The sequence below is a fragment of the Brachyhypopomus gauderio genome, unplaced genomic scaffold (genome assembly GCF_052324685.1).
Source record: "Brachyhypopomus gauderio isolate BG-103 unplaced genomic scaffold, BGAUD_0.2 sc34, whole genome shotgun sequence".
NCBI classification, from domain to species: domain Eukaryota; kingdom Metazoa; phylum Chordata; class Actinopteri; order Gymnotiformes; family Hypopomidae; genus Brachyhypopomus; species Brachyhypopomus gauderio.
In genome coordinates this window covers 369,513-391,266 of record NW_027506866.1, presented here as the reverse complement: position 1 = coordinate 391,266, position 21,754 = coordinate 369,513, and the positions used below count along the sequence as shown (strand labels likewise).

The 21,754-nt window shown below is 41.8% G+C and overlaps 2 protein-coding genes across 3 annotated transcripts; one reads left to right on the top strand and one right to left on the bottom strand.

Annotated features, from left to right (window-relative positions):
* Nucleotides 1-4,348: 4,348 nt before the first annotated feature.
* Nucleotides 4,349-9,810, top strand: LOC143485485 (homeodomain-interacting protein kinase 1-like). The gene is made up of 11 exons (XM_076984931.1): nt 4,349-4,582; nt 5,703-6,067; nt 6,728-6,851; nt 7,522-7,641; nt 7,741-7,827; nt 8,117-8,298; nt 8,641-8,854; nt 9,017-9,114; nt 9,235-9,383; nt 9,476-9,595; nt 9,785-9,810. Exons 1-11 carry the CDS (start codon nt 4,349-4,351, stop codon nt 9,808-9,810), a joined length of 1,719 nt encoding a protein of 572 aa, XP_076841046.1.
* Nucleotides 9,811-18,523: 8,713 nt separating this feature from the next.
* Nucleotides 18,524-21,332, bottom strand: LOC143485416 (TOG array regulator of axonemal microtubules protein 1-like). 2 transcript variants are annotated; one of them, XM_076984846.1, is made up of 6 exons: nt 21,263-21,332; nt 21,003-21,124; nt 20,473-20,708; nt 19,826-19,984; nt 19,436-19,562; nt 18,524-18,916 (listed from the first exon to the last, which is right to left on the bottom strand). In XM_076984846.1, the coding sequence occupies exons 1-6, from the start codon at nt 21,264-21,266 to the stop codon at nt 18,791-18,793; spliced, it is 774 nt and encodes a 257-aa protein (XP_076840961.1). In that variant the 5' UTR covers nt 21,267-21,332; the 3' UTR covers nt 18,524-18,790. The 2 variants fall into 2 exon arrangements, with proteins under 2 accessions (XP_076840961.1, XP_076840962.1); XM_076984847.1 differs by lacking the exon at nt 21,263-21,332 and having other exon boundaries at nt 18,527-18,916; nt 20,935-21,118.
* Nucleotides 21,333-21,754: the final 422 nt, after the last annotated feature.

Here is a 21,754-nt window from a genome sequence, read left to right as displayed (position 1 = left end):
GATTTTTTGTGCTCGAATGGCTGTTTCCTAATCTCCTTGCTGCTTATAGCCACTAACCGTTAGATGGCGCGATTTAAACAAAAACAGGAGCACAAATGTAGCAAGGCTGCCCCCTTGTGGCGCAAAAGAGAATTAAAATGTTCACCAACTGGGATTAAACAAACTAACAAATCCCGCTGCAAGTGTGTGGGACAGAACAAATACATTATTGCTTATGTCATGTTTATCAAAATGTGTTGTACGTATTGTCTGTTGAATTGTCTTACTCTCCAAAACATTTAGACCCAACGCCTGGGTCATTAGATGCAAAAGTGCTGAACATGTCGTCATAATCTCTAAGGCATCATTTTACTTCTTTTTTTTTGTCATTACATTTTGGTAATTTTTTCCTAACTTGATTAAATTATTCGCAGGTGAACATTCAGATACAGTAAAAAAGGGAATTTGTGAAGGTTTAGATCAACCAATGGTCTCAACTACAGGTCAGAGGTGCGTCTCATGAACCTTTACTGTAATTGGCAAACATTTATAGAGGCTAAACACTGCAGTATCACAAAGTCTCATAATGGAAACACAAGGCCATGTGCAGGGTGAACAGCCAAGAAGAGGAGTAAGACTGTGTGGTGTAAGGCTGAGGGGACAAAACAGTGAAATAAGGGCAACAATTGTGGACCATGTTGTACATGTAAGTCATGGTTTTACAATGGCTGAAGCTGGTCACTGGGTGCAGCTGAATATTGGAAGAACAACTGTGTCTGTGTTCAATTGTTCAAACATTTCATAGAGAAAATGTATGTAAATTCAGAAATGTGTATATTCTCTGGAGGCTGTATGTGCTCAGGTTGTTTTGAATGTGTAGAATAAGTTTCTTCTAATTTTGCAGTTTTTCCAGTCAGCTGTCTGTCTTTTCTGAATTTCAATCAGATTTGTTTTTGTCAACAAATTGCAGTGCAAACAATACAGTCAAACAATATTGCTGTACAAAATTGATTCCAGCCCAATTTCTTTCTATCAGTCTCCCACATGCAGTCATGTGTAACTTTGTGTTCTGTGTAACTTTGTATTTTGTGTGTAAAATGTATTGTTTCATTTGATATACCACAGCATGTGCAGCATTCTTGAAATCAAAAGCTTAGCTAGTTTCCATCAGAATGTACTTACAGTCTGCACTGACTGTGACTTGTGACTGTAACGGGCCGCCCAATGGATGGGTTCCCTTTTGAGTCTTGGTCCTCCCGAGGTTTCTTCCTATTCCCCACCATCATAGGGAGTTTTTCCTCACCACTGTCGCCTTTGGCTTGCTCATTAGGGATATGGACCCATAGTATTGTTAACCATGTAAATCCTGTAAAGCTGCTTTGTGACAACATGTGTTGTGAAAAGCGTTATATAAATAAATTTGACTTTGACTTATAGTTGCACTGACAACATGACTAATTATTTTGACTGCCTTGTTCATAGGCAGTGGCACACAGACTAGATACTCTGATGGCACTGACAAATTGACTGACCTAAATATTTGCTTTTGAAGCAAAAACAAAGAATTTTGAGTGAATTATGTGCTTTGCAACTGTTTTGAAAATCATGATGAAAGAAATGTACCAAATCGACTGAGAAAAACTGTAAATCAAATCTAGCTACCACCAACTCTCTATCTCCACAAATATGGATTTGTGCTAAAGGGCCGCCCAGTGGAGGATGGGTTCTCTTTAGAGTCTTGGTCCTCCCGAGGTTTCTTCCTAATCTCCACCATCATGTTTTTCCTCGCCACTGTTGCCTTTGGCTTGCTCATTAGGGATCTGGACCCATATGATTGTAAAGCTGCTTTGTGACAACATGTTTTGTAAAATGCGTTATATAAATAAGTTTGACTTGACTATCTCCATCCATCCATCCATCCATCCATCCATCCATCCATCCATCCCTCCAGAGATGGGTAGAGGTTCACCAATCTGTCAATATTGCATCTAAATATTTTCTAAAAAGAAGTGCAAATATTTTAGCCAAGACTGTATACAGTTTTATATTATTAGTCAAAAACGTTCTAATCACTTACTTTAAGTCAATACAATGAATAAGATATTAACTGATTTTAAATAAGAACCCTGATTACAAAATGCAAAACAGAATGTACATTTCCTAGGACATATGTTATGAAGGTGCAGTTGGTGCAGTGAGATTGCTGTTTATCCATTTATATTCTTATTGTGCTTTATTTCAGACCAACATGCTGTCACTAAGTGGAGGCCACACAATAAAGAGAACGATATGGTGGATCTCCAGCAAGGTCTTCACCCCAAACCTGGCAAAAAGCCTTAACTGGTGTGGCAGGGGACAGACAGACAGCCTGTGGACAGCTTATTATTGGTGAGTATATTGAAGCGACTTACATGTTACATTTTTAGCTTTAACATGAAGCGCATAGCATTTACTTTTACATTTGACTCTTATAGGTCATGTGGTTTTTAAAGTTTTACGGCAAAATGACCGGTAAATAACAACACCTTTGTACATTTTGGAAAATACTACTCCTCCTCCAATTACTTACTATGCTTGTAACCTAATACCTTAAGCCTAGCCTAATAACAGATACATTAGATGATTTATTTCTTACATGCAGTTTACTTAATGTATTCAGGGTAATATAACTGATAAATGTGTAGCCCTTATGCCTCTTTAACAAGAATAGTAATAATATTCTACATTTTGACACACAGCTGCCGCAGTGAAGAACCCAGCGCTACCCGCTCCCATGAAAGCAGAGGCTGAAAAATGCCTAAAAGACTACCTCCACCTGGCACCAGCAAGACGCTCATCTTTAATTTGTTAATTACACGTTTGTTGCATATTGTTGATTTTCTGTTAAATAAACATGTTAAATGAAAATCCCTTTCACTTAATTTTGTTTTGTGGTAATAATATTAATAATATTAATTAATTACATAAAATAATATAGCATAATTTTCCAGTGTATTTCTGTTTGAGTCTTTAGGCTTCTTAGTGGCTCATACGATCTCGCTGCTTGTGTATTTCATAGCTTTAACTTAGGGAGGAAGAAGAATATAAAATCTAGCTTTAAATGTAATTCAATCTGGTTTGATTTTAAATGCCACATTCAGGTACGTTCAGATGCTGCATTTTAGCTATAGCCTACTGTACATATAAGTCTGGAATGCAGCGTATGAAAGTCATTTTGGCATCCAAGCCTGCCGTTTAAAAGACGTACTGCAGATGAATAAACGCCGTATTAAATAGTCTAGGAGAGATCTCATAAGCGTCTCCGAGACGCAGGCGCGATCATGACGCAGCCAGGTAGGTCTGTAATGCAGCTGCTGGAGGTCTTTCACGATCCACCACAGACTATCAGAGACGTGTTGGCGATGAGCACGCGCTCTATTAAATACGTATTCCAGACGAACTGTGTTACATCCAGCAGAGTCTCTGAGATGTACATGTGCTATCAGTTTATCCTTCTATACAACCCCCTTCACCAAGCGTTCGGCTGAAGAATTAAAAGCATAAAGGAGTTTGTAGTGGACAGACCCAATTTTAGGGTTCGTACGGCTGCTTGAAATACTTGGAAATACTTTCATTTTAATGTTGCATTTTCCAGATAAAAAAAAAGTGTTGGATATTGGCTAAAGCATTTGAAGATGCTTGAAATGAACTGTGTTTCGTTTCGCAACAAATAGCTATTTGACTGAATGGTTCGCTTATATAACGTTACAAATATATAAGTTACAAATACATAAGAAATGTACCAATCTCTTGTAATTCCAGCGGTAAACGTGAGAGTGCATTAAGACTTTAGGATTGTGTGCTTTGAAAATAAACTACCCTTAAATAAAATATTGCTAGTTTGTTAGGTAGAGCTACTGGATTAAATCCTACCCAAACGAGCATATATCTTAACTACATATTTATACGCCAACGTGATCGTTTGGGGGGGGGGGGTTAGGTAATTGCTAGCGAGCGAATTAGAGAAAAAGCAAAACTGTAGCTGGCTACCCAAACACGCACATTTAAAACAGTGCTGTTGTTTTGTGTATTGTTTTGAAATCGACCTTATATTTGATCTTATATGCTAAGAAAGCAGCGCTGCGTAGCGCGTTGTGGTGCCTGTTACCACGTCACAATCGTAGAATTCGAATTGAGCTTCCATGGAAACCGCTAGTTTACATTACGCGTTGTCATAGTGATGTGCAAACAGAACAACATTTACGGTCGACTACGAATGAATTCCGTGTCGTTTTCTTCTGCTTTTTATTCAAAAAGTTTGTTCTGAGGTTAGTTAACCCAGATAACTAAATAAGATATTCAGATTGGTTAAATCTCTACCACCTGGTCCATGGCGTACTTTGACTCCATGGCTACAAGCAGCAGTTTCCTCAGCATGGACGACTACCGTCTAGTGCAGCACGAGGTCCTCTGCTCTGCCTCCAACAGATACGAGGTGCTGGAGTTCCTTGGCCGCGGGACTTTTGGCCAGGTGGCCAAGTGCTGGAAGCGCGGCACCAGTCAATCTGTCGCCATCAAGATCCTGAAAAATCACCCTGCCTATGCCCGCCAGGGCCTGATCGAGGTGGGGAAATTATGGTAGATTTAAAAGAGGTTTTGAGAGTCAATGTGTCAGGGCTGGCTCGGCTGCCACTCCCTCTACCACCAGGAGTTGCAGTAATCAGCAATGATCCGTTTCAGCTGTCTGAAGTTTTGTTTATTGTTTTACCGTGCTCTCACGGCTTATATTGTTTCTCTTTTCACACGTCAAGTACCTCCCTATACTCCCGCGTTACACAATTGTAGCCCTGATTGTGATGTTGCTTTGTTCCTGCTCTAATAAGATGTAATAGGCTGATATTGGCTAACACTGCAATTTGTAATCAGGGGCAGTGGCGGCTGGTCAATATGGGGCGCTGGGGCGCCGCCCCCTTAATATTGTTCCGATATTAAAATGAGTTCATTATAAACTGCGATAGTGAGGAAATTATTTAGTGACACTGTGTGTCTAATTGCCATGCTTGAATTTATTAAAAGTGTAAACAAATAATTGTATTTAATTGCTTACATTGTGCACACTTCCTGTGTGCGGGGCACCGGTCTAATGAGAGTGCATGGAGAGGCATAAACTTTTGCCAAGCACTGATCTGAGGCTGCAGTTTAATTGGTCGGTTTCAGACACACCCACTCTTGTTGGACACACCCACTCTTGTTGGTAGTGTCAGTCAGCTGCGGTTCGTTAAAGCTGGTTTATACTTTCGCGAGTGATCGTAGGGCGAGACTCCGCCCACCTCGCGCGAACCTCCAACGTAAATCGGTTCATGTTGAATATCAGCAGGCTGGAGCAGCAGCTCATACAAAATGAGAGAAAATTCAGTTTTATCTTTACAAAATAATCTTCTCACAAAGCATTCACTTGAAGAACGTTAGGGCAAAATTCATGTTCAAATAAATAAAGGGCAATAAGACTGCTTTATTTGTTTTTAATTTGTTTACACCCCCCTCAATTATTTGTGCACCAGCCGCCACTGATCAGGGGTCATTTCCCTCTGGAAAAGAGCATCTGCCAAATATAGCAAAAGTAAATGTCTGAAGGGAGCCATGCAGTAACTGGGCTGATGCTATTGAAGTTACGTAGCATATTAGCCCTTGAATGCTGTGCCCACATAACTTAACGCCTGTCCCATCTTCCCCCATCTGCTCAGATGAGCATCCTGAGCCGTCTCAACAAGGAGAACGTAGACGAGTTCAACATTGTTCGCTCGTACGAGTGCTTCCAGCACAGGAACCACTTATGCCTGGTGTTTGAGATGCTGGGGCAGAGCCTGCAGGACTTCGTCAAGCACAGCCCGCTGCCGCTGAAGTGCATCCGGTCCATAGTGCAGCAGTTGGCCATGGCGCTCCTGAAGATGAAGAGTCTGGGCCTGATCCACACCGACCTCAAGCCTGACAACATCATGCTGGTGGACCCCGTCAGGCAGCCGTACCGGGTCAAGGTCATCGACTTCGGCTCCGCCACCCACGTCTCCAAGGCCGTGTGCTCCTCCTACCTGCAGACCAGATACTACCGGTGAGTGGCGCGGCCTAAGGCATATTGGAAACAGATGCATGGTTGTGGGAATCGCTTCCGCTCTAGTGTGCTTGAGAGGTGAACTGCCCGTTGTGGATGGCTATGGTGACACGGCTGCACATTAAGATTGTGATAAGCATTACGATGAACTGCAACGCATTTGATTGCCATTTGATTTATAAATGATGTATTTTTAACTGGATCATGTAAGTGTTGTCATTTATCCAAACACCAAAGAATATCTTAATATCTTCAGTGCCTGAGAAGTTAAGATGCTCTCAGCACACATAAAAATATTTATGCTTCAGGCTTTGGTAATATCAGTACAGGGTACCCGCACTGCTCCATTGTAGTTACACCATGGCAGTGTTGTTCTGTATTTACGTAGTGGAGAACAGCACATCAGTATGTAGTGTCAGTGTGTCAGTGTAGTGTCAGTGTCAGGTTACACTACAGTAGTAGATGGGTAATGCACAGGCCAGTATTGTGCTACCAATTTACCAAAAGAATATTTCAGGTAGTAAAAAAAATACTTCTTAAAGCTTTTACATTTTCACACATTAATTCATCACTCTGTGTTAAAGTGAGTACCTTTGAATCACCACAAACCACAGTATCATGCTAAACGTGATGATGGACGTTTTTGTCTTTTTGGTCCAGATCGCCCGAGATCATCCTGGGTCTCCCGTTCTGCGAGGCCATCGATATGTGGTCCCTGGGCTGTGTCATCGCCGAGCTCTTCCTGGGCTGTCCCCTGTATCCTGGAGCATCTGAATACGATCAGGTCAGCCCACGGGCCTCGGACCCGAACCTCGCCTTTCTCACGCTTCTGTCTTTATTCACGAAGCATCGAAGAACAGTGCTGATTTAGAGTCTGCTTTCCCACCTCCTTTCCAGAACTTCCTCGCTGTGTAATAAAGATGTAAATCTTGTTTGGGAGAAGAGTGGAGTTGCTAACAGTGATGGCCACCTTTATTCTAACTATGCAGCTTGCTAGCTGTTCTGTAATGACTGGCAAGGAAGAGACTATGAATGATTTTTGGGGAACCAACAAAACAATTAACTCAAATGTGTTGAGAGTGTGATCTGTGGGCCCTTTAGGCCTGAAATGTGTTTGCTGGCTATAATTGGTAATCTAATAAGAGCTCTTTACAGTAGTGCTAGGAATACTGTCTTGCAGTGGGAAAAAATCTCAGGTTTGCAGTGGAATTCTAAGATGGGTCCAGTCAAGGTCCCAGTACAACAGGGTTGACTGGTGCAAGGTGTTTTAGGAAAGCGAGGCCCTTACTGTGTTAGAGGTGCAGACCCATGGTGGCTTTGTGGCTGTAGGGACATGTAGGGTTTGGATAGAGTAGTTGTCTTTGCTAGCTCGTCTTCAGGATCAATATATGAACATAAAATAAAGTCATCCCATCATACCATAAAATCATCCCTCCTGTACGCTGTCGCCGCAGATCCGGTACATCTCCCAGACGCAGGGCCTTCCAGCAGAGAACCTCCTGAGTGCGGGAACCAAGACCAGATGCTTCTTCCACAGGGGCTCTGGCTCCAGCTACCATCTGTGGAGACTCAAGGTCCCCCATCCTTCTTGTGCCATGTGTTCGGTTCATAAGAGATCTGTAATGGCACCTGACAGTACACCTGAACGTTTTTTCTCCTTCTATGTTCCCCAGACGCCTTTAGAGCATGAGGTGGAGCTTGGCGTCAAGTCCCAAGAGACCAGGAGATACATTTTCGACCGTCTCGATGACATGAAGCAGGTTATTTGTGCTCTTGTACACCTTATTGCACGCTTAGCATCACTGCTGTGACATGCAAATGAAGAACAAAGCGCACCAGCTGCTGGTGGAGCATGTAGAGCAAGGACTTGGTTTTGAGTTCAAGGGTTCGAGGGTTCGTGCTGTCATAATAAGAAGTGTATGTAAGTCACAACAGCGCCTGTGAAATGCAGAGGAACACACGGCAATGTTGCTGCTGAAACAGCGTCTTAGGCACATCGCCGCCCTCTGCTGGCACATAATATGACCTACCCGTTCGTCTCCCATGCAGGTCAACATGCCCATTCTGGAAGGCACAGACGTTCAGGTGGAGAAGGCTGACCGGTGGGAGTTCATCAACCTGCTTAAAAAGATGCTGACGCTGGACGCAGGGAAACGGATCACGCCATTGGAGACTCTCAAACACCCATTCGTCACCATGGCTCACCTCTCTCACTACCCTCACAGTGCACAGTGAGTGTGTACAGGGCCGTCCCTCCGTCTCACACAGTCCAGCCTGTGTTCCAGCTCCGACGCGGGCAGGATGGTTTGCGTGTCGATCATTATGCAGGGCTGGGCACTCCATAATTTGCTTCTTTCGTGTAAAATGTATTCAGACAAGGAGCTAAGAATTCCAACTGGAAGCACACTAAAGTTGCATGCAAATGGAAGAAAACCCCAAAGAGCTCTTTTTAAGGAACGCCATCTTATTGTAACTTGCTGTAGCACAGTGCTGTAACTCACCTCTTTCTGTCTCACTGACTCTGTGTGTCACTCTCGTTGTCTGTCTCACTCTCTGTCTCTCTCACTTTGCAGTGTAAAGTCTTGCTTCCAGAACATGGAGATCTGTAAGCGGAGGTGCACGGGCTTCGACGGCAGCAGAGGCCTGTTCGGCAGTGGGGGTGTGGCTGGGGGCGGGGCTGGGGGCGGGGGCCAGCACCAACTCCAACCTCCCAGTCACCTTCAGCAGCCAGCCCGACCAACACAGCCAGGTGGGCCTGCCAGCACAAGCTTGTCGTGTGTTGCACCAGTATCCCCAAACCTACAGCTCACATTAAACACTGCAGGTGTTCAGATAAGAAATTACTCACCGGAAATGTGCTTTTCAGCTATGTTTGAAGGGTCTTGCCATTAAGTACATGTGCCCTGTTTGTTGGTTGTGTGTGTGTCCTCTGCCACGCACCCATCTCAGCCCATCGTCATCTCGGACACACTCCACCCCGCTGTCAGAATAATCACCATCTCCAGCGACACCGAGGGCAAGGACAATGCCAAGATCCTGCCCACCAGGTGCCCTCCCCACGAACTCCTTTGCTCCGCCTCCTGTGCCTCTGAGCTCTGTGTTTGCTCTGTGTTGAAACGGTCACCCTTCTGTTTGCTCACTTTGTGGATTTAAACACTCCTCCCTAGCTGCGGCGTGAACAAGCGGGTGGACGTCAACAGCTGTGTGACCGTGCGGGACTCGGACATCTGCAGCCCGCTCAGCCCCAGGCGCCTGCCCACCTTTGTGGAAAACGCCGCCACCCTGCCCAAGTCGCTGGCCATGGTCATCCCACCGGGTGAGTCCCACGCGCTCTGCCTCTCCCTCCCCTCCGGCTCTGTCGACAGGCCGCAGTCGTTGATCACTGTCTCGCATCTCCTTATAGAATAGAGCGCCGCGGCCTCCGGGATGGTCCAAAAAGACCTCGGTTGTGCCTTCTGCCAGAGCAGCCCTGCCCGGCGCCGAGAGACACAGAGCCGCGTCCTCCAAGTTTCAGCCTCTCTGAGCCAGGTAGAGCGTCTGTAGAGCAGTTTGCCTTCTCACGCTGCAGCTGCCGTCACACTTCACACTGCCCCATAGAAAATCTTATCTTCGCCCTGTTGTCTTATCCACATGCTGCAACCAGGTGTAGTCCAGAGAGTAGTTCAGCTGGGAGTATTGATATCTCACTGCCATTTTGTGTCTTGGCTCCTCCTACAGGTCCAGGATCTGTTGTGATCTCATGACAGTTCAGGAGGCAGATCCCCCTGGCACCAGTCCACCAGTCAGGAGGATCAACTCACTCCCTGCTCTTTTTTCAATTTGCACTCCTGTTACATTTGCACATTATATTTCTAATTCATTGCATACGTTCACTTTAATCGTAATTACACCAGATTCCTCATACATTCACTTTGCACATACAGTATGTTTACTTACTGCTGCATACACCACTTACTTGAATGTAAATTTCAGAGACCTCTATTTATTTTATTATATATATAAACAACTCAGCTATATTTTTTATCTTTACTATTGTACTTACCGTTACTATTGTACTATTCCTTTTTTTACTGTTTTAGTTAATGTTAATTTTAAGTAAATGTTTACCGCTGCACTATGGAGTCTGAGAGTAACGTAATTTCAATCCTGTGTATGTCCCGCACGTATCACAGATTTGACAATAAAGTAGACTTTGACTTTGAACTACCCCTCAGCAGGCTCTTCTTATCTGAAAAAAATGACTTTATTACAGAATTTCAATACTGCAGTGTCTGGGCTTTTTTGCTTGTTTGTTAGTCCATTTTTGTTTGTTTTAGCCTATTTTAGTATTTTGTTTTTAAATTATGTTTATTTCAGATGCATCATCTGTTTTATATATTTATTTTTATTTAACATTTATTCAACCAGGAGGAATCTCACTGAGTTACAATACCTCTTCTCCCAGGGAGTCCTGGCCAATATTTGCAGAACAAAACAATTATACACAATGACATACAATACTTCTATACACAACACAATTTCAGAGAGGGTAAGAAGCCTAGGTTTAAGACAGCTTGACGTTCATTCCAAACATAAGGCGCATACAATGAAAAAGCCATTGTCCCCAACTCAATCAATCAATCAATCAAATTTTATTTATATAGCACTTTTTACAACAGTTGTTGTCACAAAGCAGCTTTACAAGTGCCGAGTCCTAGCCCCCAGTGAGCAAGCCAAAGGCGACAGTGGCAAGGAAAAACTCCCTAGTTTTTTGCATGAGGAAGAAACCTTGAGAGGAACCAAGACTCAGGGGGGGAACCCATCCTCCTCTGGCCGACACCGCTCACCATGACCAACTCTGTTCTTTCTAATGGGCTATCTAAGAGCAACTTATTTTGTGATTTTGTATTATATAAATAAGATAAATTAGATTGAAATGGAAGTAGATTAGAAATATATAAAGGTATTTTCTCCATTAGGGCCTTTGCAATAAAAAATCAATACATGATACTTCCTACTAATAATTCTATCCACTGAATTTCTGTGACATTACATGTACACCGTATACGTCCTGTGTGTGGGGCGCCGAACTAATTCGTGTCTATTAAACTTTTGGCAAACACGTGACTTGGAGAAGCTTTTTAACAGTGTGTGATAATGCAGACACGAAATAAAGACGACTATTGTATTCTTCATCACAGCTGTGGCGTTATGGTGAAATATCTGATCGGTTAGAGCAGTTCTTAACCAATTAGATTGTGTGGCAGGAACTAACTCTTTTATAGATGTGTTAGCAATGTATTAATTTGGAGAGATTGCTGATAATGCTAGCTTGCTGCTAACGTTAGCAAGCATTTTATTGCTCAAAAATAACTTTATTATAGAATCTCTGTTCATGTCACGTTATAGCCTATGTCTTGTCATTCACTTGATCTTTTGTATGAAGCACACTGTTTTGCTTTTGACTGAAAGCAGTAATGGTTTAAAATGTTATTTGATGCCAAATGATAATAAACAAGTTCATATCTATGAAACTAGTGTTGTCAGTGAAGTTCATTTACAATAATTATAACAATTAAGTATTAATAATAAAAAAATCTCATAAGTATCTCTTAAGTTATTTGTAGCTGTGTAGTGATTAATACTGTAGCAGGAACCACATACCAAAATTATAGCAATAGCAAAAATGCCTTTATTAAAACAGAGATATCTCTGGGGATCTCACATTCTAACATCAGAGAGACCCAACAAGTGTTTGTACATGCCGTCTTTATATACGATTTCTCCACGCCCCAAACTCACAGATCTGCTTCTATGCCTTACATGGTATTGTTGTTCGAACAAACAAGTCTTCTCTCTTTGTCTCCAAACCTAACATCTCTTATACATATGGTTCCTGTCTCTGGACTGTCTGCTTGACCCGAGGTCACCATACATCAGGATGTCATACATTCATGTTTCACCCATGTCAGCATTATTAGTTCACCACTTCTGCTTGAGCAATCACCTTCTCGTTTAAACTCCTTACGCATCATGATTTCCTAAGGCCCTCTCTCGGGTTCACAGCTCGGACACATTTAAAACAATAGTTACATTTAATTCCTATATTATGTTTAAAGGGTAAGCAAAATATATTGTTGCTAATGCTAGTGCTAAGCAAAAGGATCCAAATCCAAAATCACAACAAAAGTTAAATTAACAAGTAAAAGCAACTGAGTAATTTTAAATTGAGTAAATTTAGTAATTTCAACTTTTGATTAGTTCACTCTATTTAAATCATATAAGTATGAATTGTATCCATACAACTCAATTATATTAGTTTTGACAGAAGCCATTACTTAATTTTTTTGAGGCAACGAGTTACCTCTGTTTTTTAAGTAGATTGAACTTATTAGGGTTAATTGGTTGCCTTGAAGTTTGCGGTGGGGAGCAAAGACACGCGGGACATGCCTACTTTTTTGGTAGCCTATCAGTATAGTTAATTATATTTCCTCTTATGTGACTGGATTATCCTGGATGATTTGCGTTAGCGTTTGGATAGCTCGTTAGCTGACCAGGGGGCTATTCCATGAAGCGAGCTTATGAAAGCGGCGCTTATTAGAGTGAGCCTCGCTTGAGTTAGCCAAACAGTTCACTTCCGTCTAGTTCCGTTCCACTAACGAAATCCAGATGCAACCTATTTCCACTAATTCAAGCCAGGCTTTTGTAATCGGCGAACATGCGCGTGCACACAGTATTTGCACAGCCTTACTAATCGATATTCGAAAAGGCAAGAAAATGTCGAAAGAGCTGAAGAAACGAGCAGCTTTTTTTTCCTTCTGCTGAACAGGAGCTACTCATACGTCTTTATGAGGAATATAAACACGTTATTATGAAGGAAGGCAACACATCCTGTATTAATAAAGCCAGAGAAGCTGCTTGGCATAATATTGCAGACAGATTAAATGGGTGAGCATATACACTACCGTTCAAAAGTTTGGGGTCACCTAGACAATTTTGTGTTTTCCCTGAAATCTCATACTTTTATTTATTAAATGAGTTGCAAAATGAATAGAAATATAGTCCAGACATTGACAAGGTAGAAATAATGTTTTTTTTTTTTATTTGAAATAATTTTCTACTTTAAACTTTGCTTTCGTCAAAGAATGCTCCCTTAGCAGCAATTACAGCATTGCAGACCTTTGGCATTTTAGCTGTTAATTTGCTGAGGTAATCTGGAGAAATTTCACCCCATGCTTCCAGAAGCCGCTCCCACAAGTTTGATTGGGTTAATGGGCACTTTTTTCGTACCATACGGTCAAGCTGCTCCCACAACAGCTCAATGGGGTTGAGATCTGGTGACTGCGCTGGCCACTCCATTACCGATAAAACACCAGCTGCCTGCTTCTTCTCTAAATAGTTTGTGCATAATTTGGAGGTGTGCTTTGGGTCATTGTCCTGTTGCAGGATGAAATTGGCTCCAATCAAGCGCTGTCCACAGGGTATGGCATGGTGTTGCAAAATGGAGTGATAGCCTTCCTTATTCAAAATCCCTTTTACCTTGTTCAAATCTGCCACTTTACCAGCACCAAAGCAACCCCAGACCATCACATTACCTCCACCATGTTTGACAGATGGTGTCAGGCACTCTTCCAGCATCTTTTCAGTTGTTCTGCGTCTCACAAATGTTCGTCTGTGTGATCCAAACACCTCAAACTTTGATTCATCTGTCCATAACACTTTTTTCCAATCTTCCTCTGTCCAATGTCTGTGTTCTTTTGCCCATATTAATCTTTTTATTTTATTAGCCAGATATGGCTTTTTCTTTGCCACTCTGCCCTGAAGGCCAGCATCCCGGAGTCGCCTCTTCACTGTAGACATTGACACTGGCGTTTTGCGGGTACTATTTAATGAAGCTGCCAGTTGAGGACCTGTGAGGCGTCGATTTCTCAAACTGGAGACTCTAATGTACTTGTCTTCTTGCTCAATTGTGCAGTGGGGCCTTCCACTTTTCCTTCTACTCTGGTTAGAGCCTGTCTGTGCTCTCCTCTGAAGGGAGTAGTACACACCATTGTAGGAAATCTTCAGTTTCTTGGCCATTTTGTGATTTTAATCGAACCAACAATTGTAATGCTCCAAATTCTCAACTAGCTCAAAGGAAGGTCAGTTTTATAGCTTCTCTAATCAGCAAAACTGTTTTCAGCTGTGCTAACCTACTTGCACAAGGGTTTTCAAGGGTTTTCTAAATATCCAATAGCCTCCTTACAGAGTTAGCAAACACAATGTACCATTAGAACACTGGAGTGATGGTTGTTGGAAATGGGTCTCCATACATCTATGTAGATATTGCATTAAAAACCAGATGTTTACAGCTAGAATAGTCATTTACCACATTAATAATGTATAGTGTATTTTTGATGCATTTAATGTTAGCTAAATTGAAAAAAAAAAAACTGCTTTTCTTTCAAAAATAAGAACATTTCTAAGTGACCCCAAACTTTTGAACGGTAGTGTAATTTAATCTATTCATTGGCATTTTAAAAGTGTTATAGTAAATTAATAATGTTAATAATTTCCTGATTTAAAAGTAACATGAGCAGGGTTAAGAGAACGTGGCAGCAGGTCAAGGTGAAATATAAAAATATACTCCAGAATGGTAAGTACAGTTGATTAGTCCAATGTGCAGGAAAAGGTAAAACACCATATTAAATAACTATATAAAATATTTTAGCAACCAGAAAGAAAACTGCTACTGCTGCTGCTGGTGGTGGGCCTCCTGTAGCAGCCCTCACTCCTGCAGAAGACCTTGCTTTAGAGCAAAACAGCGGACACCCCATCATTGTGGGAATTGAAGGAGGAACATCATCTGATCCTGTCTGTCCTCATGATACACAGCCTTATGTTAAAGGTAGGTTCAGTTGTTTCTCAGATTTTACATGTTTGTTCTTACAGGCTACATCATAGTATTATTGTATTCTTGATGACTACAGTGGTGGGGGGTGTGCGGACTCTTTTAGACCCTCCTGTATTTGACAATGATGTGAGTACCATAAACCAGCCTATTTCTTATGACTGAACCCTGAGGATCGTTAACATTTATGTGTCTTAATTTGTTGTTTGCAGGGGGAGATTGCCGGACCATCCAGGATGGTACAGGAGAATGAGGACACAGTGTCTGCCTGTTCTGTAAGGCGTGTGTGTCTATGTATCTGTCTGTTAATGTGCTGTGTGATCTCATGATTTGTGTTGTGTTTAAAGGAAATGGAAGAACAGAGAGAAGACCCTCAGGCCTCCATGTCCAGAGCTCACACCTCTGCAAGAGAACACGTGAGTAGTAGTTATGCAGTTCAACATGAATAAATACTTCTCAATCTTGACTATACTTCAGTCTTAAAGGAATATGAGATTAGTGAGATCTACAAAAGGTTCTTGCTCCAAGATATAGAATGTAAAAAAGCAGATCTGCAATACAAAAAACTAAAAATATGGAAGTTGGAGCTTGAAATAAAGAAAATGGAGAAAAATGTGAGTATTTGCAAAAAGGTCTCACTTTAATATGCTTGTTTTTGCAAGATAAGTAAATCAAAGTTTCTTCTGTCCACAGGCTCAGCAAGACAATTAATAAATTTCTCTTTCCAAAAAAAAAGCCGTCTTGTTTTATGTCAATAGTGTTAATGAACAAATGCAAACAAAATATTCCCTTAACCAAAGTAAGTGTTTGCATACATGTCCCTCACAGCTCTACCATCCATGTGGTCTGCAATTAAAATGCCATCTTCCCATTGCTCCAACTGCACTCTTGGCATTTCTTCTTTTTGCAGTATTGCCACATTGTGCAAAACTGCACAGGGTGCTACGATATCACAGGCTCTCTCAGGGGTGACTCTGAGATGGCGCAAGCAGTTAAATCTGCTCTTTAACTGTCCAAATGCCATCTCACTGCATGCCCTTGTCTTAGAATGTGCACGATTGAACCTCCTCTCTGCATCTGTTGTAGGGTCTGCATATGGGGTAAGGAGAAAAGGTTGGCAGGGGTAACCCCTATCCCTAAGCAATAAGCCAGGAAAAGCACCTACAATTATAAGGAGAAGAGTTAAACACTGAGGCCAAATCTGCACTATTTTGTGTGGTTGGAGTGTTTTTACCTTGGGCAAACCTCTGTGCCAGTGAGGAGGCACGAAATATTGTGCACCGAGCCGGGCCATTTTACCTCAATGTTGGAGAATAGAAATTGGCTGGTGCAAACCATTTAGAACAATGGCAAAAGTGACAAAGGGTGAAAGTTGTTCAAACCCATGAACTGACATGCTTTACATTTTCTGTTGGGTAGGCAAAACTTGCATGTACCTGTACATTGATGCTGTGAAATAATTTTTTGGTTCACATAGTCTGCCTCCATGGGTACAGATGGAGCCTTTATCCAGATGTGAGTACAGTCTATAGAACCAATGACATTTGAAAATCCTAGAGAATTCAATGCGTTTTGAATTGAATGAATTTTAGCATGAAATAGTTGATTAAGATGAATACAAAGCACTTTGGTAAGTGCTCTGGATAAGAGCATCTGTTAAAGTCATATACATTTAACTCCAGTGCCAGCCCCCTACTGCCTGACCGGATAAGCCTACACCATGATGGACATTACTACATCTTTTCCTTTTCTTTATTTTCTTTCTGTCTAAATTGTTGTTGTTGTCATGGTGAGCGGTGTCGGCCAGAGGAGGATGGGTTCCCCCCCTGAGTCTTGGTTCCTCTCAAGGTTTATTCCTCATGCAAAAAAACTATGGAGTTTTTCCTTGCCACTGTCGCCCTTGGCTTGCTCTCTGGGGGCTAGGACTCGGCACTTGTAAAGCTGCTTTGTGACAACAACTGTTGTAAAAAGCGCTATATAAATAAAATTTGATTGATTGATTGATTGACTCCAAGTTACTGATCAAACCAACACTACTTCTCATGAATACATGACAGCTGTTCTGAAAAGGATGGGAAGGATGCCTCTGTGACCAGGGAATTTGATGAATATATTAAGGAAACGCTTAAGCGCAAGGTAAACCTTTCGAATTTCGCGGCAGACCGTTGCCTTACTAAGATGTTATGCATCCCCAACACTGTACAGAAATGCATGACTGGCAAAGAAGCGCAAAGCGATACAGACCGTTTGGGGTTTGGTAAGAGCTTTACAACGTCTAGTGGTCTTCTCAATATATGGCTCCAGTAATTTACAAAGATATATAATACTGTGTCTTCTGAACAAATAAGTAGTCATCTGGAAAGCCCAGTGGATCTGTCCTGTCCTGGAATGACCTTGGAGCTGGTAGCATGAATGCTCTGCACACTATACACGCTCCCTCATTTACTGGATTCTCTACAAATGGGCATGCCATGGTCAATCAGCCTTCAGCCTTCACTGTTAGCTGCTCTTTTATAGCATACATTTTGGATTATTTGTATCACCTGTATGAAAATCTTGGTAAGGTAGTTGTCTGTGTCCATTTCCTTTTTGCACCATTAAGTTAACCACACATTTACATTATTTATACTGAACATATATAAATTGCAGAGTGATATGATTTGCTTGTAATTTGAACACAAAAGAGGAAGTATGGGGATAAATATATACCTAAAAGTATCCACCTAAATTACTCAGTATTAATAATTATTAATACTCAGGTACAAAGAATTGTATTTTTTGTGATATAGAGTTTATACTAATGTATGTTTCTGCACCATAACTGCGATTAGACACTGTATTCCATTTTACACTGACCTGAATTTGTGAAGATTAAACCAATACATTAAAATGTACAGAAACCTCACTGATTAACAATGAATATGTACTCTTAAGATCGAAATATATATTGCATTTGGAAATATAATTATTAAATTTTGATAATAACCTGCAATCATTCCAAAGTAATAATTACAGTACTCAATTAAATGTATAAAGATATGATATTATATGCTACATCCACAGCAATTTAATGGATAGAACTACAGTGGAACCTTGTTCCTCAATTCAGTTTCCCGGATGGCGAGACTGACATCACGCTGCTCAGCCAATAGAAGCGGTCCCGCTAAGCTAAGCCTCAACTCTAGCCTGGTACAGAGCAGGTTAGTTCAAACGTATATGTTGCTGTAGTAACTGAGCGAGGCTCAAGTCTCGCCTCTTTCGTGGAACCGAATTTGAGCAAAATGAGCCAGGCTTGTCTTAAAAAGCCCGGCTTACTGAGTTAGCTCGCTTTGTGGAATACCCCCCAGATCCTTGTTTCTTGTGTATGTGATAAATTACATTCTGCACAGTTACCTCAGGATATGTCAACAGAAAATAACAATCATAGAACAATATATATCTATAGTCACCATGACAACAGTTATCAAAAGTGCAAAAAGAGCAGAGCTCCTAGGTGTGTTAAACCTGATGTGATTCACTAAAATCTGTGCTCCTTATTTAAAAGGACTTCTGAGTTTAAGGATTTAGCTTTTTGCTAATTCAAAATGTTAAAAACGTTTGACTTTCTTCCTCTCTCTTTCATTTAGAGTGCAGGCACAGTAAGAAATGCACAAACATCTCCATCCTCAAGTAGAATCCATGTTGGGCTTTATTTTGGTCTGGAGGTCTGGCTGGCAGCTCTCATGTGGTCGGGAGGTTCTTCACAATCTCTCTTAGGCTCTTGCGGATATTGGAAGGTTGGTAACCAGCGCAGTCCAGCAGCGCGGGGCCCATGTGAGCATGAAGGGCTTGGCATAGGTGGACAGTGGCCCCTCTCACGCTTCCACCCCTCCCGTGGACCGTACCACTGTTGCTGGAGGTCCCCAGGAGCTACCAGAGCAGAGGGAGCACCTTCTGCTCAACCAGTTGTGGCTTGCAGGGGTAAAGTTCCCTAACCAGCTCTATAAAAAGGACATTTAAAAGGAACAATGATAAATAAATCAACCCTGGACAGCACTGGGTTATTACAGAAGCATTTTCTTAACCTAGAAAGATTTCATTCAAATAAAGTGACAGTATTTGGTAACTATGGTAACTCTCTGGAATGATTATTATCAATATTATAAATATTATTAATTAATATAGGAATTATAGTATTTCTGGTAAATCTTTTATCTTTTTTATCTCTGGCATCTCTTAGCATATCAGTGGAATGACTTTCTGAAAGAATAGTTTTTTGATAAATGTATTTGAAATTCAAGCCGGTTCATTTTGAACCATGCTCTGTCCTTTAACTACTGGGTCTGGAACTACACTGTGCATGCCCTACTGTAAATACAATGTGTGGTGCCACACACTGCCCTGTACTCGAGTATTTGTTTACAATATATGTCTACACATACATTTGTTTAATGAGTTAACATGGGGCATAGTGGATGGGATAAAAAATCCTCATCATGTATCCAAACATGAATCTCTACCTTGGATTTCAGAGTGTGGACAGTGTCCCTGATGGTTGCCAGGTCTTTGGCAGGGATGTACTTTTCCACCATCTTATCAAAGTCGTGGTGGGAGGACAGGAACAGCAGCATACGCCGGCCCAAGCGCCTGAGACGAGGAACAGACCCCAAAACAGGAGAGAACTGTGAGGGACCCGTAACTCACAGCACACTGACCATTTATCTTACCAGCACAATTTTACAAGGCTGTCTGTGTCTAGAAAACACGATAGTGCTTCTATTACTCTACAATTTAGCAGCATTTGCTGACTTCAGAGTATCAGACTAGGAGACTAAAAGAATCAGCAAAATATTACTATCTGGGAAACTGAATAAGCTTTGTAGAATTCTCGTTCTGATCCCAGTACTAACTTGGTTTCTTGTGAAGAGTCCTGTGCCAACTTGGAGACTGCAGGAATAATTCGCGGTGTGATGTCTTTCGCCCCAGACAATAAGCGGCCAGCACCAATCTTCTCTACCAAAGTAGCCAAGTGCCGAGCAGTACACTTTCTTACTGCAGCATTCAGATGACTTTTGAGGAAAACAGAAGGAAAAAAATAACTATTATAATAATAGTAATAACTATTAATCCATCCAATGTATACAGTACAACTTTTAACTTCTATAAAGAAACTTAAAACCCTTATGTATGATCTAATTGCACAATCAAATGATCATATTCTATTCGATTGCTTAGCTTGCACCAGTTAGTGTACATGTGTATTTTTAAACAGAAAATGTTTGTATGTCCTCTGTGAGCTAGCTAACTAGCCTATTTTTTAAGCATTGTGAATGGCAGTTTGGATCAGCAGAGCGGAGATGGAACACAATAAAAATAACATATAAGAGGATAAATAACTAAAAATATTGATATAGGCCAGGGCAATATTTTGAAAGAACATTGGAGAGGTAAAAACAGCAGCAAAAAACAACAGCCAAAATTAGTGCTGTGTTAGCTTCTTGTGACTGTTGTTGCTATCTGAAAGCCACAGTTTAAAGCTCACTGCATGCTAACTGACCAGAGTCCTCCAGCGAGAAGGGCGTTCATGCTCCGAATGGGGGTGCAGTTCTGCACCATGCTGTCCAGAGCTGTGTCCACGTCCTGCCTGATGAAGCCTTTGGACTCCGCTGCTTTGTGGAGGAGGACCTTAGCCGTAGCCTCCATTTCCTGGTCCATCCCTTTCTGCAGGCTGGAGTACAACTCCCTCAAGGACACCACCGCCGTGCGGGACACGCCAGAGCGCAGGTTCAGCACCTGCAGGAAAGACGACGTTCCAGCTCGTTTTAGCCACATCCAACACTGCCACCGCCATCTTAATAAGTATAATCCACCACTGCAATGTGTTATGTAGGCGGAAATACCTTAATCACTAATTACAGTTAGATATTCCATCTGAATTTCAATTAGATGAGAAATGTTTTTATCAAAAAAGAATTTCAAAGTACTATGCAAAATCTGCCTTGACTGTCAGCAACATCACCTGTAATGTGTACATGCTGATGGCATGTTTGTATTCTGTCTATCCACTGATGTTTGCACTGGACATACACGGACATCAGTGGGTTGTGCCTCTTCGGTAATGGTAGACCTTGATCTGATTGTTCTCGTCCAGGCCGAGCTGGACCAGCCCATTGGTGGGTGGGGCAGCTGGGTAGCGTGTGAAGAGAGGCCTGGGCAGAGGTTCAGGAGAGTACAAGGGTGCAAGAGAGTGTGTGTGAAAATATGATGCATTCTGTTCCCGTACTGGTTTGTGTGTGATACATACATGTGTATAAGCTGAGGGGGAGAGAGAGATTGTGAAAGGATACACATTTGGGTCTTTGCGTTGTGATTCCAGCCACCTTTTGTTGTCTTCAATCAGTCTCTGCAGCCTCTGGCTATCTAGCTCAGAGGAGAGACTACACACACACACACACACACACACACACACACACACACACACACACACACACACACACACACACACATGATGGAAAAGCACTGTATGAGTTCATCAATTTTCCTTTCAAAATCAACAGCAGCACTGACCCTGTGAGTGAGAGTGAGAGATTGTGAGCGAGCCTGCACAGGTGTGCAAGTGTGTGTAGTCACCTTGCTGGAGTGTATCCACTATATGCTCTGGTAGCCCTCATGGGATAGCGGGCACTGGTATCCATGGAAACTCCTAAAATCAGAGCAGTCTTAATACAGGTAGTGTGGTATAGATTGAAGCTAATCTGAAGCAGGTCTCTACACTGCATCACACTTGCACTGGAAAAGATCGGCATTATCCAAGCACAGAAAATCAATGGAGGTCATCA